The sequence below is a fragment of the Hoplias malabaricus genome, chromosome 11 (assembly GCF_029633855.1).
Source record: "Hoplias malabaricus isolate fHopMal1 chromosome 11, fHopMal1.hap1, whole genome shotgun sequence".
NCBI classification, from domain to species: Eukaryota; Metazoa; Chordata; class Actinopteri; order Characiformes; family Erythrinidae; genus Hoplias; species Hoplias malabaricus.
The window spans coordinates 14,200,343-14,220,559 of NC_089810.1; the positions used below are offsets into that span (position 1 = coordinate 14,200,343).

The window sequence follows — 20,217 nt, forward strand, 5'->3', positions numbered from 1 at the left end:
CAACCCCCTTCAGACCATGGGCAATTACAGAGGACATTTTCTGTCTTCTAGCAGTTTCAGTGCCCAGAGTGGATAGTGTCTTGATTTAAGCCAGAAAATTTAGTCACATTTTCAGTTTGCATAGAATGGGGATTTATACTCAAAGACCTGCTTGGAATAGGCTAATTTAGATTTCTATTTATGAATATCAGTGCTCTGAGGAAGAATGATTGGTTGTTTTTTGGTTGATTGTTTTTTTTTTTTTTCTTTTATAAATGCCAGAACAATCTGCTTTTGTTTACAGTTTAAATAGACATTCTACTTGAAAATCTGTTCAGAATTGGCTTATTTATTTATCCCTGTAAGGTTTACTCCAAATGGTTCAAAAAAGTACAAAGTTATCTCTTAAATAAAGCATAAAGTTAAAAAGTTACAAAAATCAACAGACTACATAATAACATTAAAGATGGAAGAATCAATTTTGCTCCAAAACATTTTGAGCAAAAATTGTATGTTATATTGTTGCCATAAACTGTTGTGCACATGTATTATTCTTTGACATTTGTTATTATATCTAAAATGCTAGCTGATTCCACTGAAATTATTAGTTACTTTCTCATCTATGATTAACTTACATAATACTTTCAGATAGATCACTTCAATGTCCCTATACTACAAAGATGGTGTTAGTGGTCTGTGGTTTTACAGATATGTGCAGTAAAAACTGATCATGACCACTGAGAGAGTGTACATACTATGTACCACTAGATGTTAACAGTTATTAGTTCCACTGGCATGAGCAGTCCGTAGGCTCCTGGTAGCTGTAGTCCACAGTAGTAGCATTGCGTGTGCAGTAAAGTTGGATGATGCGGTTCTGAAGACCATTTTCACGACAACACTTGCAAAAGCGTGCATGGCTGTTTATGTTAAAGTTAAAGATGGTGGCAGACGGGCACTTCCCATCACATGAGTATACTGTCACCTGACAGACACACACACACACACACAATGACAGACAGAGAATCAGAGTTGAGAATAAGGTAGTTATAAAGTACACATCAGAGAAACTGAATGGCATGAGGGTGATTGATGTAAATCTCACTCACTGGTGCGTTACTTCTGCAGTCATCTTTCCTGATGGTTGTCCTAATAGCAACTCTTTTACAAGTTTTACCATCCTCTTTACCTATACACATAAAAAATGAAAAGATTTTATCTCCACAGATTTAATATTTGTAATATGTATACAATACATCAGCAAGTTGTCAGCTCCATGTAAATAGTAAATAAACTCAATCTCAGATTTAACACACAGACTTCTATGTACTCTCTTGAACTCTCCTCCTTAGCTCACTTCTCAGGTTTCCAATGGTCATAGCCATTTTTTGATTTATGGTGATCAACACACATTTGTCTCATTTCAGTAGTGTATTCTCTTACTGTCCCAACACTGATACAGGATTTTGGCTTCTTTTCCAATTATATTTATGTTTCAAAGAAACAGGGTGTTATTTATTAAATATCTGCTTCAGATACATTTTCTTCATTAGAATTTAAACAGAGCAATTAACTACATTTGCTTAATTCGACTACATATTTGTCACATTATCAGAGTTTGACCTAATATAAAGAGATATATTCATGACCATTCTTAACCCACAACCCATGTGTGCAAAATTTTTATGAGGCTGACAGGCCTTTCTCTCTGAAAACTATTTCTCCGATAGTGGAGTAACTAAAATTAGAGAATGAATTAACATGCAGTCATCAGTACAAAACATTATTTTAAATCATGATAAACCTAGAGGAATGGTGCTTACCCACAATAAAGTGGCCATGACACATGAACAAGTACAAAGCTTTCTTTCTCTTTCACACACATACAATAAAAAAGAAAAAAAATTGCTACAGTAATTAAACCTTGAGGAGTCCATTGGACTGGCAAATCTGTATCCATGTTGATGTTCTTTATGCCACAGTACAGTTATTAACTGTAGAAATTCATTAAGACCAGCAGCTTCAAAAATGATGCCACATAATGCTAGAGCAAACCTGTTATATTTAAAAGGGCATGCTATTTAGAAGCATTTCTGTTTAGACCAAATCCCTTAACATTGGTTTAAAAAATTCCTGGGATGTTAGGCCCCTACATCAAAGGTCAAGTTGCTGGAATTATCAGCCCATTTCAAAAGAAGATAAATCATCAGTCCACATCTGTGCTGAGAGGGAGGGATATGTGGTGAAGTGTTAGGTATGCAGGTCTTTGTGCGTGCATATGTGTGTGTGTGTGTGTGTGTGTGCACGTGCGTGTGCGCACACCTGTGTGTGTCTGTGTGGGAGTGTTTGTTTGCAGATAAATAAATAATATAGTGGGTGAGACTAAGAACAAACAGAAAGACTGCTAGACACGTGGCACAAATTCTACCACGTATATAATCTAGGGAATTTGAATAGAAAATTATAGCAATGTGGATATTAATGGATGAACACACACACACACACACACACACACACAAAGACACAAAAGAATACTGCAGTTTTTTTTAAACTTAATCTCTATCTGCCATTTGGTAGACTACCACAGAATATTTCCGAATATTTCCTTGTACATAGAAAAGAAAAGGAAGTATGTTCATTTGAAAAAATCCCTTACAATAGAGGCTATTGGCCAGTCAATGAATTTTTTCAGCAAGCATTCGTGTAAAACTCGTTTTTGAAGGACACTAAAGAATTCTTTGGTCAAACAGTTACATGGGCAAAATTATATTGCTGTAGTGATTGCAACAATTGCTGTGCTGTAGTGATTGCTGCAGCTGTAATACTAATATAATAATACAGTAGAAATGCTGTATTAATATAACAAAAACACAACGCTATGTGCAAATCATTTAAAACCTGTATTTAAATGAAAAAATAGTACAAAGATATAAATGTTGAAACAGAGAATGTTTACTAGGGTGAACAGACGTCCTCTTTTACCTGGACATGTCCTCTTTTTTAGACTTAAAAAAATGTCTGGGCAGAATTTCACAAACGTCCGGGATTTTGTTTTTCTAGAGCTTACATAGAATTTCGAGAAGCATTTTGTTCACAAACTAGTCCCGCCCTCCCTTACTCCGTTTGGTTCGCTTCAGTGAGAAGGGGGCGTGGTGAAGTAGCCTAAAATCTTCTGATTACACGGTCTGAGTGTAGAGCTACTGTTATTGGTCGATAACCTTCTCTGTAAACATTTAATTGGTCAGTCTGCACGTAAGTACCTAGACTTACTAAGGAGCCGTGTTTTTGTAATCCATGCAGAATGTGGATTAGCTTTGTCTTACTGAAATAGACAAGGCCTTTGCAGTGAACTGCATTGTGTGGCTGGCAGCACGCTGCTCTAAAACCTACAGTGTTCAGAATTAATGAAGCCTTCACAGATTCTTCTTTCACTGCATGAGCCAGTCCCCATCTTTACTTCTGAAAGACTCACACTGAGATGATTGCGTTAAACCCAATCGTGTTTCTGACCTGTTGCCAAATCATTTTACAATTTTACCAGTCTCATGGTGCCCTGTCCCTACTTTATTCGGAATGTATTGCTTATATCAAAGTGTTATATCAAAGGGTTGGAAAATGAAACTGAAACACCTGGTTTTAGACCACAATAATTTATTAGTATGGTGTAGGGCCTCCTTTTGCCGCCAATACAGCGTCAATTCATCTTGGGAAGTCCTGTACAGTGGTTAGAAGGGATTTTAAGCCATTCTTCTTGCAGGATAGCAGGATGATGCTGGTGGAGGAAAATGTTTCCTGACTCGCTCCTCCAAAACACCCCAAAGTGGCTCAATAATATTTAGATCTGGTGACTGTGCAGGCCATGGGAGATGTTCAACTTCACTTTCATGTTCATCAAACCAATCTTTCACCAGTCTTGCTGTGTGTATTGGTGCATTGTCGTCCTGATACATGGCACCGCCTTCAGGATACAATGTTTGAACCATTGGATGCACATGGTCTTACTGGTGCAATGTGCAATTAATGAAGATTGGCCACCAGGCTGCTCCAATTTAGCCATGAAACCTCCCACACTAAAATGACAGGTGTTTCAGTTTCAATGTCTAACCCCTGTATGTTTCAAAACATAAAAAAAAAATCTTTGTTTCAACATATTTTAAAATGGTCTTTGTACTATTTTCAATTATATACAGGGTTAAATGATTTTCACATTATAGCATTCTGTTTTGATTAACCATTTGCCCAATACAATGTTTGAATTTTGGGTTTGCAATGTGTCTTTGTTAAACTTTTAAAACTGTTAGCTTTGATTTTGCATTGTATCATACCACAATAAACCATAAAAATAATACGTCATATTTGTTTCTACATTCACTGTCCATTCTCTTAGCCCCACTGACCACATGTAGCTGTTCACGTTGTGGTTATGCAATAACAGAGTCTATCTGCTGTTTTGCATACTTTGATACCTAGCTCCATTTCACCAGTTCAAAGCTCAGGACCACCACAGAGGTAAGATTTGGGCAGTGGGTGAATAGTCCAAAAGCAAAAAGCTATGGCAATCAGCCATAAAAAAAATCTGCATCTGCAAGGACACACTCCTCCCTGGCTGTTCTGTACACATTTCCAAAATCTGAGGGTGAGGGGAGTATGAGGCATATGCCCACTTCCCCAAACAAACTATGCAGAGTAATAGTCTGTAACTGTAAAACTACTAAGTCCTGTATAGTCAGTATAGCTGGGAGAATGGACAGTGAGTGCAGAAAAAAGAACATGGTGTTATTCTTGACTGATCAGTGTATTTAAAACGTATGTTAATAGAACTCATCCAGTTGGCAAGTTTCAATTTTGTCCTAAGAACAAATAAATCACAGTTATGACAATGGTAAACAGGAAAATATAGATGAGGTAGATAAAGATCAGGTCAAATAAACACTGGAGAATTCGTTTATGAAGAAGTAAAACAGAAGGTGGGAGAGTACCTGTGTCACAGTTAGTACTAGCAGTGGGAGTTACTGGACTAATGGAAAAAGGCAACAAACCAAGTCCAGCACCTGAGAAACACACAGGGTCATGTTCACAATCTCACACACTGTCCAGAGGTCAAAAGCTCCGCTCTACCCGCATGCACACAGCCAGAATGGAGAGGACAATACAGCTTACTCCTTACCTCACATACTCAAAGCATACCAGCCACCCCACAGGCAAAAGCCCCAACCATTATAACCACATGCCCTCACACTGAACAGCATGCACAAACATCAACATGTTTCTATTTTATAACAAATATTTATTAACGTATAATAGGAAATACTTAAAATCACTGTTCTCAACCCAATCATCCTAACTCTTACATAAACAGAGAAGAAATACCCATCCCAGTTTTTCTTCAAACCACCTTTGAGTTCCCCAAGCATGCAATTCAATTCTAATCAGAATAGACTACAAACAGTTGATTGAGGTCAGTTTCATGCAAACTGCTGAAGAGTTGTGCTGTTTATAAATATGATTAAACATATTGAAGACACTATCCTCAATGGCCAAAAATTGTTGCTATGATTTCATTCTTAAGCCTCGTTCTGCTTTTCAGGGAAAGTAACAACAAATTGAAGTATTAATTTCAATCCTTAGCACCTGTCTCGCAGCACTAGACTCAACCAGCTCCAAAGCTAACACACACAGCTAACACAAACACAGGCATGAAACGGACAGAAAAACTTTCTGAGAAGAATTTATAACCGAACGTATGCTTTTTGCAAGTGTAGTCTATCCTAAACGATTTGCTGTTTATAACTGTTTATTAGATGAATATGTGCTAATTAATTAATGTAGTTAATCATTAAAAATGTAATAACAATTTTTGTGAATCCCTTTATAGGGCATTCAAAATCTATTTCAAAGGATGAAGGAAAAGAAAATAATCAAATACAAATGGGGAAGAGAGAAAGCGAGGAAAGAGAGACGAGTAAGGTTGTACAGTATGTGCTTTAATTCCTCCAGGGAAGTAGGGGGCTGTTTAACCACAGGAAAAAACAGCAGCAATTAATCCCAGCATTGTCACTCCCTCATGCGGCTGCAATTAGCACTCAGCAACCCCAAGAAGCATAAAAAGCTACATATACTATGTCTACTTACATGTTCTACAGCATCCATCAACATATGTCTGCACCACACCTCCACTCTGAAAGAATTCACAGGCTTAGATACAAAGATGGTAGAAAGCCAAAGTCTCAAAACAACAAATGTTAGCATTGTTAACAGCAGACCTGAATGCATTCTGTGTCATTGAAAGGAGGGCAGACAACTCCAGAGGCAAGAATCATCGCACCCACTGCTGTCTCAATACAGTCAAATCGTGTGCAATTAGCCACCCATGAGCTGCCTGCCTATAATTAGACAACACAATAACACATTATAACTTATATAACTTAGTTTTCATTAAGACCTTCCTCTATTTGCATTCATGTGTGCGTTATTAATGCCAGATATACCATGAACACTTCTGTGGTTCCATTTTCACTGGAAAATGAGCAGGAAATATTTTTACAGGAGCCACAACATACATGGGGGTCAGAGGATGGAACGTATACCTGGTGCTAAAACAGAAGAAAAGACAATGAACCAAAACATACACATCTCAGATTTTAATATGTGCACATTGAAACCTTTAAAAAATACCAAAGTAAAAGGCTAAGCACCAGCTATATGAAAGTGTCAAACAAATAAATACAGTGGAATTTGAGTTCCTAACTTGTGTTTATTGATAGTCAGAAAACATGTTACTTCTTACTAATTCAAGGAATAAGGTTTAAAAGACCGTTGGTCCCCCCTCCAACGGTGTTCCGAAACTCTAATAGGCGTCTTGCCTGTGACGTAGATGGTGGACAACTCTAGAAGTCGCACTTAATTTAATGCAAAATGACGAAAAGGTGTGTTGTTTTTGGCTGCAATAACTCAATGTACAGTGGGACATCTGTGCACAAATGGCCCAAAGATCCCAAAACATCCAGAAAATTGACTAAATTTGTCAACTTTAAACGGGCACTTTGGAAAGGACCATCCGCTCACTCCATTATCTGTAGCTCATTTCACTGGCGCTTTTTCAACAATGTGGGCATGTAAGGAAACCAACGAAAGGTGTTCAAGAGCCTCTGTAACATGGAGGTAAACAGGGTAAGTACACTTACTTCACCTGTTTTAGTTGGTGTTAGTTAACGTTAGCTTGACTTGCTAAACTCGGTGGCTCAGATTATACTCGGCTACATTACGGAGGTTTATAGTGTAGGATGAGTTCGACTTCTATCACATTTACAAGAATAACGGTAGCTCTAAATTTGAGTTTAGCTTATTGCTAGGCTATTTTCATGAATAATGTTTGTTATTTAGCTAGCTAGATACTGTCATAACAGTCAGTCATAACGGTGTTTTACCGCGGCGTTGTTCAGTTGTTGTCCACCAGTGACGTCACGGTTGCGTTCAAGAATTTCCGTAGTGAGCTCGGGTTTTTCCGTCAATTTAATAAAATTGTCAGTTTTAAAGCAAAACAAGCATGCTATTTTCATTTTAATACATACTTATATATCTCAGTAACTAAAATAATGTGAAATATTCATGGAGGTCCATTAAGTGGTGCTTAGCCTTTAAATGATTAAAACTAAAGGTTAATCAAAAGCAATCTCATTACAAAAGTCTCCATGTGGATTCCATGTGAATGTGTTAAAAAAACCTTAGAATATTGTAATGGTCATTTACAAAACTGCTCTGGTGAACAATATTTTCCATATGGAATATATTTGTTTATATATTTATTCTGAAACCTATTGTAACGTGTTGCCTGATTCTAAGATTTTCAGTAGTAAATACTGAATGTACAGATGTGTGACATTTTAATGAAAAATAAATAAATGAGTGGAGAAACAGTAGATATTTTCAGACAAAGGGACCTGTAATTAAACATTCTACCATGCACAGGAATGTTGGGCAGGCCTAATTTAACTTAATTTACCCTTAAAATCACATGTCTATATATGTATTACAATTACAACATTTATTACATTTTTGATGTTTTTTTTACTTACCGGCTCACACTTTTCAGAACAGTTAGCAGTTGTCACATCCATTGCAAAGAACCCTGTGCTGGGGTCCTTTTGTGTGAGGCACTGCACAGTGTAGCACAACTCCCCCTCAAAATACTGTACCATAGACTGGCCAGGGCTAAGCACAGTCACACCCTGAAACAAACACACATCTGCCTTCCCTGCACACACACACACGCACAAAAACATTTGCTGAATAATATAATATATTATTTTTCAAAAATCACAGACAGGTCAGTAGATATGTATGTGCTCGTCTTACTGCAGGAATACTGAGTGCAGCCACATGTACTGCTGTGATCTGGCTCTTCAACTTGCATTTCTCCCTATAAATAGAGACATAACGTGACATTTGGAATTAAATTTCCAGATTACATGAAGAAACCTTAAAATTTGCATTTCAACAAATAACATGTTCTAGACCTAATGTTCTATGCCTGTTATGTGCTTATCTCAATGTGTAGTTTCTCTGTTTTTTCAAACACCCACAAATTTGAAGTCAAATCAGGCAAATAAAAAGTTAGTATATGGTAAAAAAAAAAAAAAGTTAAATACATGTTATTAAAATATGGTTAATTAGCCCTGCCACATTTGAATTTTGACAAGCCCTTAACATTTGGAATAAATGAAAGTAGACATCTTTTTTTAATAGCAGCATTAATCACTGTTAGACTGCATGCCTGGTAGCCATGTTGGGGTAATATCTGCCAAATTATACAATTTATACTTGCTGCTGCAAAAATGCATGTTATCTCCTTTAATAAAATTTAAAAAAATTCTTGTCTTAACATGCTTAATATAGTCTGCTTAATGTAGAATGTTTTTCTTCTTTTTATTACTTTCAAATCCATTTTTATAAGAAATTTCATTATTAACACTTTGATCTTTTCATAACTATGCCCTAAGTGCTACTGACATCTTTACAGGTCTTTGCACAGTTCCAAACCTGTGCCTAAATAGCACAGTGTTATTGACTTGGATATTTACTTCTAAATCTACATCAAGTAACAAATCCAACCCAAAACTGATAGGAATGACTCACCGCTGTGCACAGAGGATGAGTGATGTTGTGACACTGACACTCTATAAAACAACAGTTTTGAACACACAGTGTATTAGTATGTGTGTGTGTGTGTGTGTGTGCTCATTTGCATGTGTGGGAGAGAGAGAAACAGAATACAGTACCACAGTGGGTCTCTGGGCAGCAGCTGCCAGGTACAGGCCTTCTAACCAGTGCAGCACCTGGGGCACAGCTAATGCTGGGTTCAGGACACAGGTTCATGTCACACACTGCCAAGAAAAAGTAAAGACCATTCACACATTACCTATAATCTTTGATTAAACTGTGATCCAGTGACATGTTAGCTGCACTGTTGTGTTTCAGTATCTTATTCTTCATTAACAGAGGGATATAATTGCAAACGTTTTGTATTTATCATTATCATTAATGGAGTACATCAGTACTGTGCATCCTAATATGTTTGTTTTATGTGTGTTGGATTACCACAGCGATACTGGGGACAACAGTGATTTGTAGTGTTTATATCCACAGCAAGAATTTCCCCAAGCAAACACACTGGGACTGGATCTATACAGGACTCACACACTGCAAGACAGACATAGTTAGAGACTTTCACAGCCATAAAAAAGTATGATCTTTTAGATTTGTTATAATTTTTTTTTCCACAAAAGTAATGGTTACTATAATAGCACATTTCTTAAACTTCCAGCTTTTATCTGTAGTATATATATATATATATATATATATAAGTTGTAATTACACACTTGAATAGAACATATTATGGTACAGAACAAATGCATATATACAAAATAAAAATAAAATACAGGGAAATGCAGATACAGATTTCTAAATATATTTATCTAGTACAGATTCAGTTAAATATAACAGAGAGTAGAGTGTAGTGACGCTGGGCATGGATGAGGGTATTGCCAATTGCATTACTCCTCAAGTTTTATTTGCTCTCATAGGTTTTGCCAAGCTTCGTTTATTGTTATTCCCTTTGCAGATATTCTAGCTAACATATTTTATATTCTTATATTAATCTTAAGACTTAATATTTAGTTATTACCATGAATGTGACACTCCTATGGTATTAGGTAGACACAAGAATGAGAAATAAAAGACCCACAAACAGGTCCTTGGAATATGATCTTTTTAGATGAAGGAGTGCTATAACAACCTTCTGCAAGGCATATTTCTTCCGTCCTGTCACACATTCATTTTTGCTCTTTTCAACAAACTTGGGCTCTTGAACTTGTTCAGTTCAGGATTTTCTCCAGTGAGCCAGTTTTGATGGGATCCAAGGCTGCGTTATTTAGAGCTGCTCTCAGTCTAAATGAGGACAGCACCAGAGCCAGACATAAATGATCAATTAAATATCAATAAAATGTCATGGTTTAAACACTGTTTACAGCAGATTCAGATAATAGTGTATCGCTCCAGTATCGCTCCAGGCCTGCTGAATTATTGACCGAGAGCAGTGGAGAAAAAAAGATGCCTCGACTCGAGTTGGACACCGCACGCATGTTTTCTTGGTATTTGATTTCCTTGCAATAATGTTCTTGATTATCTTGCAATAATGGCAATCCTGGAATGTCTCCCAGCCAATCACATTGCAGGATCAGAAATAACTGTGGTATAATTGATGGTAATTCTGTATGTTCGTAGATGTTACAATGATTTCTCACCACATAGATAAGTGTAGCAGCAGTCATGCTGTCCTCTGACCTCTACAAGGAACTGGTCCTCTCTGCACTCTGGAGTTGGGATGCTTGGACAGGCCTGAGGGTCACATTCTACAACAGAAATTGACTTTAGAGTTGAGCTGTTTGCACCTTTAATCTAATCAATTTGTGAAGAGACCATATGTATGGAAAAAAGGAGATACACAAGATTTTCTCACCACAACGGTACTCTGGACAACAAGAAAGTGGGTTGTAGCCAATCACAAGCTTGTTCCCATTCTCACAGGAAGGAACCTCATTCTGGCAAATAGTTAAATTACACTCTGCACACACACACACACACACACACACACATACACACACACACACACAAATAGATAAATGCTAACACATTTAAAATACTTTTAAAATTACAGACCTGTTATAAATCAAGTACTTTCTAATTTTAATTTTGTGCATTATTTATGTTGTACTCTTTGACATTTTTATTAACCTTTTTACATTTTGCCAAACAATATCTTAATAATTAAATCAGTATTTGAGATATTGAAATGTTTTGTTCTGTCCTTAATTGTCAGAAGTCCTCGCCCCATTAAATCTGTATGATATGACATGAGTTCCATATTCATGCAGCACTAATAACAGTGAATTTTCCCATAAGGTAAATAGTTTTATGAGAGATGTGCGTACCACAGATTTTTTTGGGGCAGCATACTCCCTCCTCAAGCACATCAATGGCATACTCTCCTTCACGCTCACACAGTGGAGCTGGCTCTGGGCTGCACTCAGGCTCCACTGGCACCACACTGCCATTCTCAAGACAGCTGAACAAACAGCAGCCTCGTAAAGAGCCATTCCAAACCTCCCCCGGAGCCCGTGGAGAACCATCGTTATCCGTACAAACTAAAAGACAATTATGACACATATTTATAAAACAATTGTAACACAAAAAAATTATTATATGCAAAAATATTCCCCCTCTCCACACAAGCATGGTTATTACATATGGTTATTGTGAGGTCTTTTAATGTTGAACATTTAAGCAGATTGCTAACATACTTTGCATCTGAGTGTAAATTTTGTTATTTGAAAAATGCATTCATTGGTTCAAATAAGGGGCAGCATGATATGTAATTTTTTTTTCTTTATGTTATGTGATGTAACTATAACTGTTATTCAGTTTGATTTGATCACTACAATTTATCAAATACAGCATTATCTGCTAAAATTAGCCCAATGGAGCTTTGGATCAGAGCCATATAAAGCACAAATTGTCAATGATGGTGTTGAGCTACTCTTGTGTGTTTGAACTTTTTTTTGTACTCTTATTACTTCAGCCATCAGTACATGTCTACAGTGTGAAAGATTTTGGCTCCTTAATTATCAAATGATTTTTCAATGTGTTTATCATGGAAACTCACATTGCAATGAAGATTAAAACATAAATCATTTCCTCACCACACTGGTCCTCAGTGACACAGAATGCAGAGTCAGCTCGATGGAGAATGGTGCCACTCTTACACACACACTCCTCTCGAATGGAAGAACAAGTGCTCTCCTCATAGTAATCTCTATTTTGACATGTCCTTGTCTTACATGTGTTCACACATGGCTTATACTCTTTACCAGGGGGGCACTTCAAAGCTGCCACAAGCCAAAAAAACAAAATAGCAATTAAAAATAGCAGATTGTACCAACATGAACATGTAGATGCGAACACAATTATATTTAGGACAACCAGTGAATGAGGTCTGAAAAATCTGAGAATGAATTTAGGTTTTGGTATATGTTAAGACATTGCAACATTTAGATACCAGTGTTTGAATATAAACACACTCACGGCAGAAGTTGTTTTTCCTCCAGCTGAAGCAGATTTGGTGAGTGTAACAGATGGCCACATAAGCAGCTAGAAAATCACATTCATGCTCCTTATAGTGTAGGTCACCTGCCCAGATCTTATCACAGAACTGCTCTGGTGAAACCTAAACAAATCATAAATAACACATTTCGAGAGCATTAGCTGGTACAAATAGAAAGCATAAATAATCGTAAATGAGAAATATACCTTGTGGTGACACTTGGAGAATGGCCTCTGGTTGAGCATTTGGAAACACTTAGTGCAGTTGCCAGTAGTACAATTGTCTCCAACTCTGCGGAAGTAATCTGTCTCCTCTGAAGTGTCTACCATCCAGCTGTGCAGAAACAAAGGGATTTCCTCCACATCTCGCATAACTGTCCCATTGGGCAGACGCAGGTCATCTGCAGGGTTACCATCACAACAGCCTGGTAGACAGAACAAATGTCAGTCACACACATTGTCCATAAAGTTTGGGTACACCAAAATTTAAAGCACAATATATTGTGCTATATAATAATAATAATAATATAATGTATATTGAAATATTGAAAATGTGTTTAAAAATTCTACCATTGTTATTGAAACATTTTATACTGCAATATATGTTGATACTGGAATATTGTTCCGCTACATTTAAAATATAATGAAAAATTATGTACACCTAGCTAATTTGGTAAACTACAGGTTTCTTTCCTCGCTCAAACTACTAATTATCTTCACACACACTAACCACAGAGGCCTCTGGTAGAAGTGTTATCTGGTGCGCCATATTGTATGACCATGATGCCGGTGCTATGGTACCACTGTATGTTTATCCCACTAGGAGTTTGAATGATGTACATGGTCCCTGTATCATCAATCTGTAGATTCAGCCTGGTAAAGGGTAGTCGAGCAGTGATCTGGTTTACAGATACCTACATCCATTCACAATACAGTACAACGTTACAGACCAAGTTATCAACACAACACAAACAAAAGGTTTAAAAATGTATTAACTGTGTTCATTTTGAGAATTTGTGTACTTTGCGGTCCAGGCGATTTATAATGATCCTGTAGGTATGAGTGGTTATATTTAACTTCTTAAAACACAAGCCTGAAGTTCCACCTGTAGGAGTCTATCAGAAAGAAAGAAACAGAGAGTAAGACAAGGGAGAAAAGCAAGGGATGGGACAGTGTTAAAAAAAAAGCAGTGTTGTGAATGTTTTATGGTTGAGTAGTCTTTTTGTGCTTGATGATACTAGTGAACTTACAGGACGCCTGATGTAGTTCACACTCTAAAAAAGAGATTAAAATATAAATGAGCATTTCAGATCAGAAACATTATAGTGCATTTTTGTGTACAGTGCAGTATAAGAAAGTGAATGTTTGTTCACCTCACTGGTTGGGCATTTCTCAATATGTCCAACGATGTTTTCTCTTGGCAGGTGGACCAATATGTATGAGCCATTATCATACAGAGCAACATTATTTCCATCAAATGTAATTACACGCAGGTCAGAGATTATTGAGCAGCGACCTGAGAATTCATTTAGAAATGAACACATAAGACAACAATTATATAGACTCTTTAGTACAACTGTATCACAATTAGATTTCCTTCTGTTGTATAGTAATATGGTGTGTGTGTGTGTGTGTGTGTGTGTGTGTATCTTACAGGGACAACGCCACAATGGACAGCATGGGTCAGTGTTGATTTGTATGGGCATGCCCAGCAGGTTGCACTGTGGCTGGGTGATGTTGAATCTGCAGTGCTGGGAAGAGTTGTGCAGCATAAGCTGTCCATTAAAGCAGATGTACTCACTGCACTCATCCACCCTCAAAGAGTACGGAGGCTAAAGTGGAAAAAGATACAAATTGAAATATATCATAGAATACATACCTTTTAGTGTAATATATGATCCATTTCACCAAAGGACATGTTGTTTGTCTGTAAATGTATGCCAGAGTTCATTTTAAACTGCACCACACCTCTCTAAACCCATCACAGTACTGATGTGGCCGAGCTGGCAGCAGGGCAAGAATGCCTCAAGCTAGAAGGAGTTATTGGTAAGTCACGGAAATGGGCTTTCCTCACCTGTCTGATTTAAAGATTTACAGTTAGGGGTGTGCTGGTGTGTTTGTGTATTAACGTGAGAGAAGTTTGCTAAAATGTAAGAAAGAGTGAGAAAGACTTACACGTGTTGCACAGTTAGGGCACTGACTTATTTTTTAAATTCAAAATATCAATGAAACTAACACTCAACAAATGTGCATCAAATCAATAATTTGACTGGTACAATGTCATTACATATATGAAGCACATTTCCAATATAGGCATGAAGTGCAAAATACAAATAAAGTACAACAACTGGTCTCCCCAGCTTCCAAATGTTTACAGAGTAATGTTCAATGAAGAGGTGACGCAACACAGTGGTTAACACATCCCTGTCCCAGCTTTTTTTAAATGTGTTGCTGACTTTTCAAATTGGGAAAATATTTTTCAAAAAACAATACTTTCTATTTTGTAACATTTAAAATGTTGTCTTTGTACTATTTTCTATTAATTATTGTGTGTAAATAATTTGAACATCGTTTTTTTTTCTTTGCACAGTGCCCCAACATGTTTTGAAATGGGGTTTGTAATATATGCCCAAAAATGCAGACTGCACTTCAAATCTTATAAACCCAGGTGGTATGCCTCAACACATTTTCCTTGCAGCATTTCACTGTGTTGCATGGCTCTGTTAGCAGTATGTGGACATTATTCTATCTCATTATGGAAATTATACTGTCCGATGTTATCAAACCAAAAACAGCTTTTTCAGCTCTCACCTGGTTAATTAAATGCAGTGCCCAGCCTCTTTCATTTGTATAAATTTGAAATCTACTGAAACATTTTGGGCCTGAAAATTGAAAGTATACATGCATTCTACCAACTTCTAAACATAGACGTATAAGGTTTAAATGTGAACAGTACTCTTACTGTGCAAGGCCCAGTGGGCAGTACGAACGGAGGGAGCGTAGTTGTAATGCCGACCGTCTCCAGTGTGGGGGAGGGTGAGGGAGAGGTTGACGTGGGCTCTGAGGTCTCTGGGAGTGTTGCTGTTGTCATTGAGGTTATGAAGTACTCCTCAGTCATTGTGGAAGGAGAGGTTGTCTCTCTGGTGATGGTCGTTGGGAGAGATGTTGTTGTAATAATAGAGGGTGTGGTAGAAGGTGTAGTTGTCGTTGTGATGACTGAGGTGGTTGTGTCCTCAAGTGTGGTCAACATCTCTGTAGTTGTGGGCAGAGTGGTTGTGGTGGGATAAGGTGTAGTAGGCATTGTGGTGGAGGAAGCCGTAGTGGTGGGTGCAGCTGTGGTAACTGAAGTAGTGTCTGTGGTTGGTGAAGAGGACGTTGTAAATGTTGCAGTAGGTGTAGTGAAAGAGGGTGTAGAAGAAGCGGTGCTAGGTGATGTAGTGGGCTCAGTGGGGGGTGTACTCGAAGTTGCAGCTTCTGTTATTAATGTTGTGCTAATAGTAGTGCTTGGAGTTGTAGGAGAAGTAATAGGTGTAGTAGTGGTTATTCTGGGAGTGGTAGTAGTGGTTGTGGTAGTAGCAGTGGTTGTAGTTGTAATTGTAATTGTTGTGGTAGGGACTGTGGTTGTTCTGTTGGAGCGTGTCACAAACATGTACGGTGTAGGAGTCGGTGGGAGCATTATACCTGCATAAAAAAGATGAAATATTAGAAAAAACTTCACCATTCTTGGATACAATTCCCTTTCCAAACTCCACTACAATAAATAAATATATAAATAACTTGACCATTTTCAGAGCATGTAAATAATATTCTGAATGGTACACGTCATTCATTCATTCACTGTCAGTAACTGCTTATCCAGTTCAGGTTCACGGTGGGTCCGGAATCTACCCGGAATCACTGGGCGCAAGACCGGAACACAACCTGGACAGGGCACCATTCCACCACAGGACGCCATCACAGCTATATACACTTTTGCATGTCCAATTCATTAACGTGTTTTTGGACTGTGAGAGGAAACTGGAGCACCTGGAGGAAATCCACTCCGACATAGGGAGAACACACTAAACTCCTCATAGACCATGACCTGAGGCAGGGCTTGAACCCACAACCACAGGATCCTGGAGTTGTGTGACAGTGACACTAACTGCTGTGCAACTGTGCTGCCCCACAACAACAGCACAAAGGAATCATGGGATTAACAAAGAATGGAATAATTTGGCAGAAAATGTGAAATGATAGTTAAGATGAAGAAGCTGAGTTTTTTACACTTACAATCTTCTGAGTACACACACCTCCTGGTGACTTCATCCAAAACCATACTCTTGGGACAGCGGGGGAAACAGCCCTCTACACTGCACATAAAAGGCAGTTGGGTTTGAGACAGCAATAGTATTTATGTTTATTTATACAATGTGTTTGATGTAAAGAGGTCTGAAGCTGTAAGCTTATAAAAACCTGAAACTTACGGAGGTAGGAACTGGCATTGTGTGGCAGTCGGGTCGCTGCATGTCTTTACACATGGGCTAGAACAGGCATGGTACTTCCACTCACACATCAAACGGTATGGGATCACAAAACTGCTCTCTGTTTCAATAAGCAAAATTTTCTCACAATAACAAAAGCAAATGCATTAAATATTACATAAACAAGACTGTTTTTAAGATTTTTTTTTCAATAATATACAAATGCAATACTATAACAATGTTATATGCAAAATTTTGGGCACGCTTCCCACAATAACTTCATTTAATGAAACATAGCCTCTCTGGGTAATCAAACATAAAATTACATTATATCTTTCATTCATTCATTGTCTGTAACCGCTTATCCACTTTAGGGTCGCGGTGGGTCTGGAACCTACCCGGGATTATTGGGCGCAAGATGGGAACACACCTTGGAGGGGGCACCAGTTTTTCACAGGGTGACACACACTCACACTTTCACATCTATGGAGACTTTTGTGAGTTGCCAATCCACCTACCAACATGTGTTTTGGGACCATGGGAGGGAACCCACGCAGACACGGGTAGAACATACAAAACTCCTCACAGTCAGTCACCCATAGTGGGACTCGAACCCCCAACCCCAGGATACCTGGAGCCGTGTGACTGCTGCACTACCTGTTGTGCCACTGTGCCGCCCTATGTCTTTCATAAAAAAAGCTAAAATAAAAAAAAAAATAATAAAATAAAATAGAAAAATAAACTCATTATTGTCCTAAAAGGCTAAAGCCGAAAATTAGATGGCTTCTACAACAGGACAGTGATCCAAAAACAAACTGAAGTTTTTGGAATGTCCCTCAAAGTCCCACGACCCACACTTCATAGAAAATCTGTGATGACCCATGAACATTTTAAAACAAGAGGCCTTCTACAAAACAGAGTGGAAAAATGGCAAATCTTGGAAGCTGCCAGTGGGGTGTTGACAAATCCTGAGTCTGTAAGAGGTCCAAATATTTGCACAGTATGATTTAGATTTCTTTTTCATGTTAAGAAAGACATTATATACATTAGGATTTGCTGAAACTAGTGTTTTATGTTTGATTAACCACAGAGTCTTTTTATTACTTTTTGACTGCCAAAAGTATACAAATTCTAGCATACAAATGTGATTAAACAGAAAGCTATTTAGAAAATTTTTTTCGTTTACCTTAGAAAAGCTTAAACCACACAGATTTATATACAACTTCTTTTTTAAAATACCTAATTGTTTAATAATAGCAAATCAAAATGGTTTTGGGCAGCCAGTATATTGTATAAGGCTAGAACATTCTTACCCTCAATATTAAAACTGCTGCTGGCCTTGAAGGAGTGTGAGCTGTCATAGACCTGTGCACGTGCATGTGTGTGTGTGAGTGTGAGAAAGATGCCCTTCTGACTGTGCAGCTCAAAGGAGGATCGCCCCGGTAACCATAAGCCCTGGTGATGAATGAAGGTTGCTTGGCGACGAAAGTCCTCCTCAGGTCTCCAGCGCTCCAGCCGCATTGCACGATTTGCCGTTACAGACAGGAAGTAGTTTGGACGCTCAGCAGACTCCAGTGAGACAGTGGGAAGTCCTTAACACAAAATAACAGGCTGACCAAAACATCTCTAATGCCACGGCACAGATTTTTTTTATACATACAAAACCCCAGTTACAATGAAGTTGGGACGTTGTGTAAAACAAAAATAAAAACAGAATACGATGATTTGCAAATCCTTTTCAACCTATATTCAATTGAACACACCACAAAGACAAGATATTTAATGTTCAAATGGATAAACTTTATTGTTTTTTGCAAATATTCACTCATTTTGAATTTGAGGCCTGCGACAAGAGTTGGGACAGGGGCATGTTTACCACTGTGTTATATCACCTTTCCTTATAACAACACTCAGTAAGCGTTTGGGAACTGAGGACACTAATTGAAGCTTTGTAGGTGGAATTCTTTCCCATTCTTGCTTGATGTACAACTTCAGTTGCTCAACAGTCCAGGGTCTTTGTTGTTGTATTTTGTACTTCATAATGTGCCACACATTTTCAATGGGAGATAGGTCTGGACAGCAGGCAGACCAGTCTAGTACCCGCACTCTTTTACTGTGAAGTCATGCTGTTGTAACATGTGCAGAATGTGGCTTGGCATTGTCTTGCTGACATAAGCACGGACGTCCCTGAAAAAGACATTGCTTGGATGGCAGCATATGTTGCTCCAAAACCTGTATGTACCTTTCAGCATTAATGGTGCCTTCACAGATGTGCAAGTTACCCATGCCACTGAAAATGGGCACTAAAACACCCCATACCATCATTTCCACTTTGGCCCGGAGGACACACTGTCCATGACTTCAACAAACAATTTGAAATGTGGACTCGTCAGACCATAGGACACTTTTCCACTTTGTGTCAGTCCATCTCAGATGAGCTCGGGCCCAGAGAAGCCGGTGGTGTTTCTGGGTGTTGTTGATATATGGCTTTCACTTTGCATGGTACAGTTTTAACTTGCACTTGTAGATGGAGCAACGAACTGTGTTCACTGACATTGGTTTTCTGAAGTGTTCCTGAGCCCATGTGATAATATCCGTTACAGAGTGATGTCGGTTTTTAATGCAGTGCCGCCTGAAGGATCAAAGGTCACGTGCATTCAAAGTTGATTTTCAGCCTGGTTTTGCTTGCAGAGCTTTCTCCAAATGATCTGAATCTTTCGATGATATTATGGGCTGTAGATGATGAAATCCCTAAATTCCTTGCAATTGTATGTTGAGAAATGTTGTTCTTAAACTGTTGGATGAGTTGCTCATGCAAAGTAGTGAACCTCGCCCCATCCTTGCTTGTGAACGACTGAGTCCTTCGGGGATGCTCCCTTTATACCCAATCATGACACTCACCTGTTTCCAATTAATCTGTGGAATGTTCCAAACAGGTGTTTTTTGAGCATTCCTTAACTTTCTCAGTCTTTTGTTGCCTCTGTCCCAACTCTTTTGGAACATGTTGCAGGCCTCAAATTCAAAATAAGTGAATATTTGCAAAAGAACAATAAAGTTTATCCGTTTTAACATTAAATATCTTGTCTCTTAGTAATGTATTCACTTGAATATATGAAAAACA

At 38.1% G+C, this 20,217-nt stretch overlaps 1 protein-coding gene across 1 annotated transcript in view; it reads right to left on the minus strand.

Moving 5' to 3' along the window:
• Positions 1–356: 356 nt before the first annotated feature.
• Positions 357–20,217, minus strand: part of otogl (otogelin-like) — a 38,016-nt gene continuing 18,155 nt past the window's right edge. Inside the window, exons 32-55 of the mRNA XM_066685605.1 lie at positions 18,410–18,688; positions 17,100–17,217; positions 16,906–16,985; positions 15,596–16,314; positions 14,288–14,465; positions 13,980–14,149; positions 13,656–13,748; positions 13,364–13,547; positions 12,841–13,058; positions 12,616–12,757; positions 12,234–12,419; positions 11,466–11,678; positions 10,994–11,098; positions 10,779–10,886; positions 9,574–9,675; positions 9,255–9,359; positions 9,112–9,152; positions 8,332–8,395; positions 8,052–8,230; positions 6,465–6,569; positions 6,240–6,359; positions 6,109–6,154; positions 1,086–1,165; positions 357–961 (exon numbers count right to left, since the gene is read on the minus strand). Coding sequence (XP_066541702.1) covers positions 761–961; positions 1,086–1,165; positions 6,109–6,154; positions 6,240–6,359; positions 6,465–6,569; positions 8,052–8,230; positions 8,332–8,395; positions 9,112–9,152; positions 9,255–9,359; positions 9,574–9,675; positions 10,779–10,886; positions 10,994–11,098; positions 11,466–11,678; positions 12,234–12,419; positions 12,616–12,757; positions 12,841–13,058; positions 13,364–13,547; positions 13,656–13,748; positions 13,980–14,149; positions 14,288–14,465; positions 15,596–16,314; positions 16,906–16,985; positions 17,100–17,217; positions 18,410–18,688 — 3,836 coding nt within the window. The 3' untranslated portion in view covers positions 357–760. The remainder of the gene's footprint in view (positions 962–1,085; positions 1,166–6,108; positions 6,155–6,239; positions 6,360–6,464; positions 6,570–8,051; positions 8,231–8,331; positions 8,396–9,111; positions 9,153–9,254; positions 9,360–9,573; positions 9,676–10,778; positions 10,887–10,993; positions 11,099–11,465; positions 11,679–12,233; positions 12,420–12,615; positions 12,758–12,840; positions 13,059–13,363; positions 13,548–13,655; positions 13,749–13,979; positions 14,150–14,287; positions 14,466–15,595; positions 16,315–16,905; positions 16,986–17,099; positions 17,218–18,409; positions 18,689–20,217) is intronic.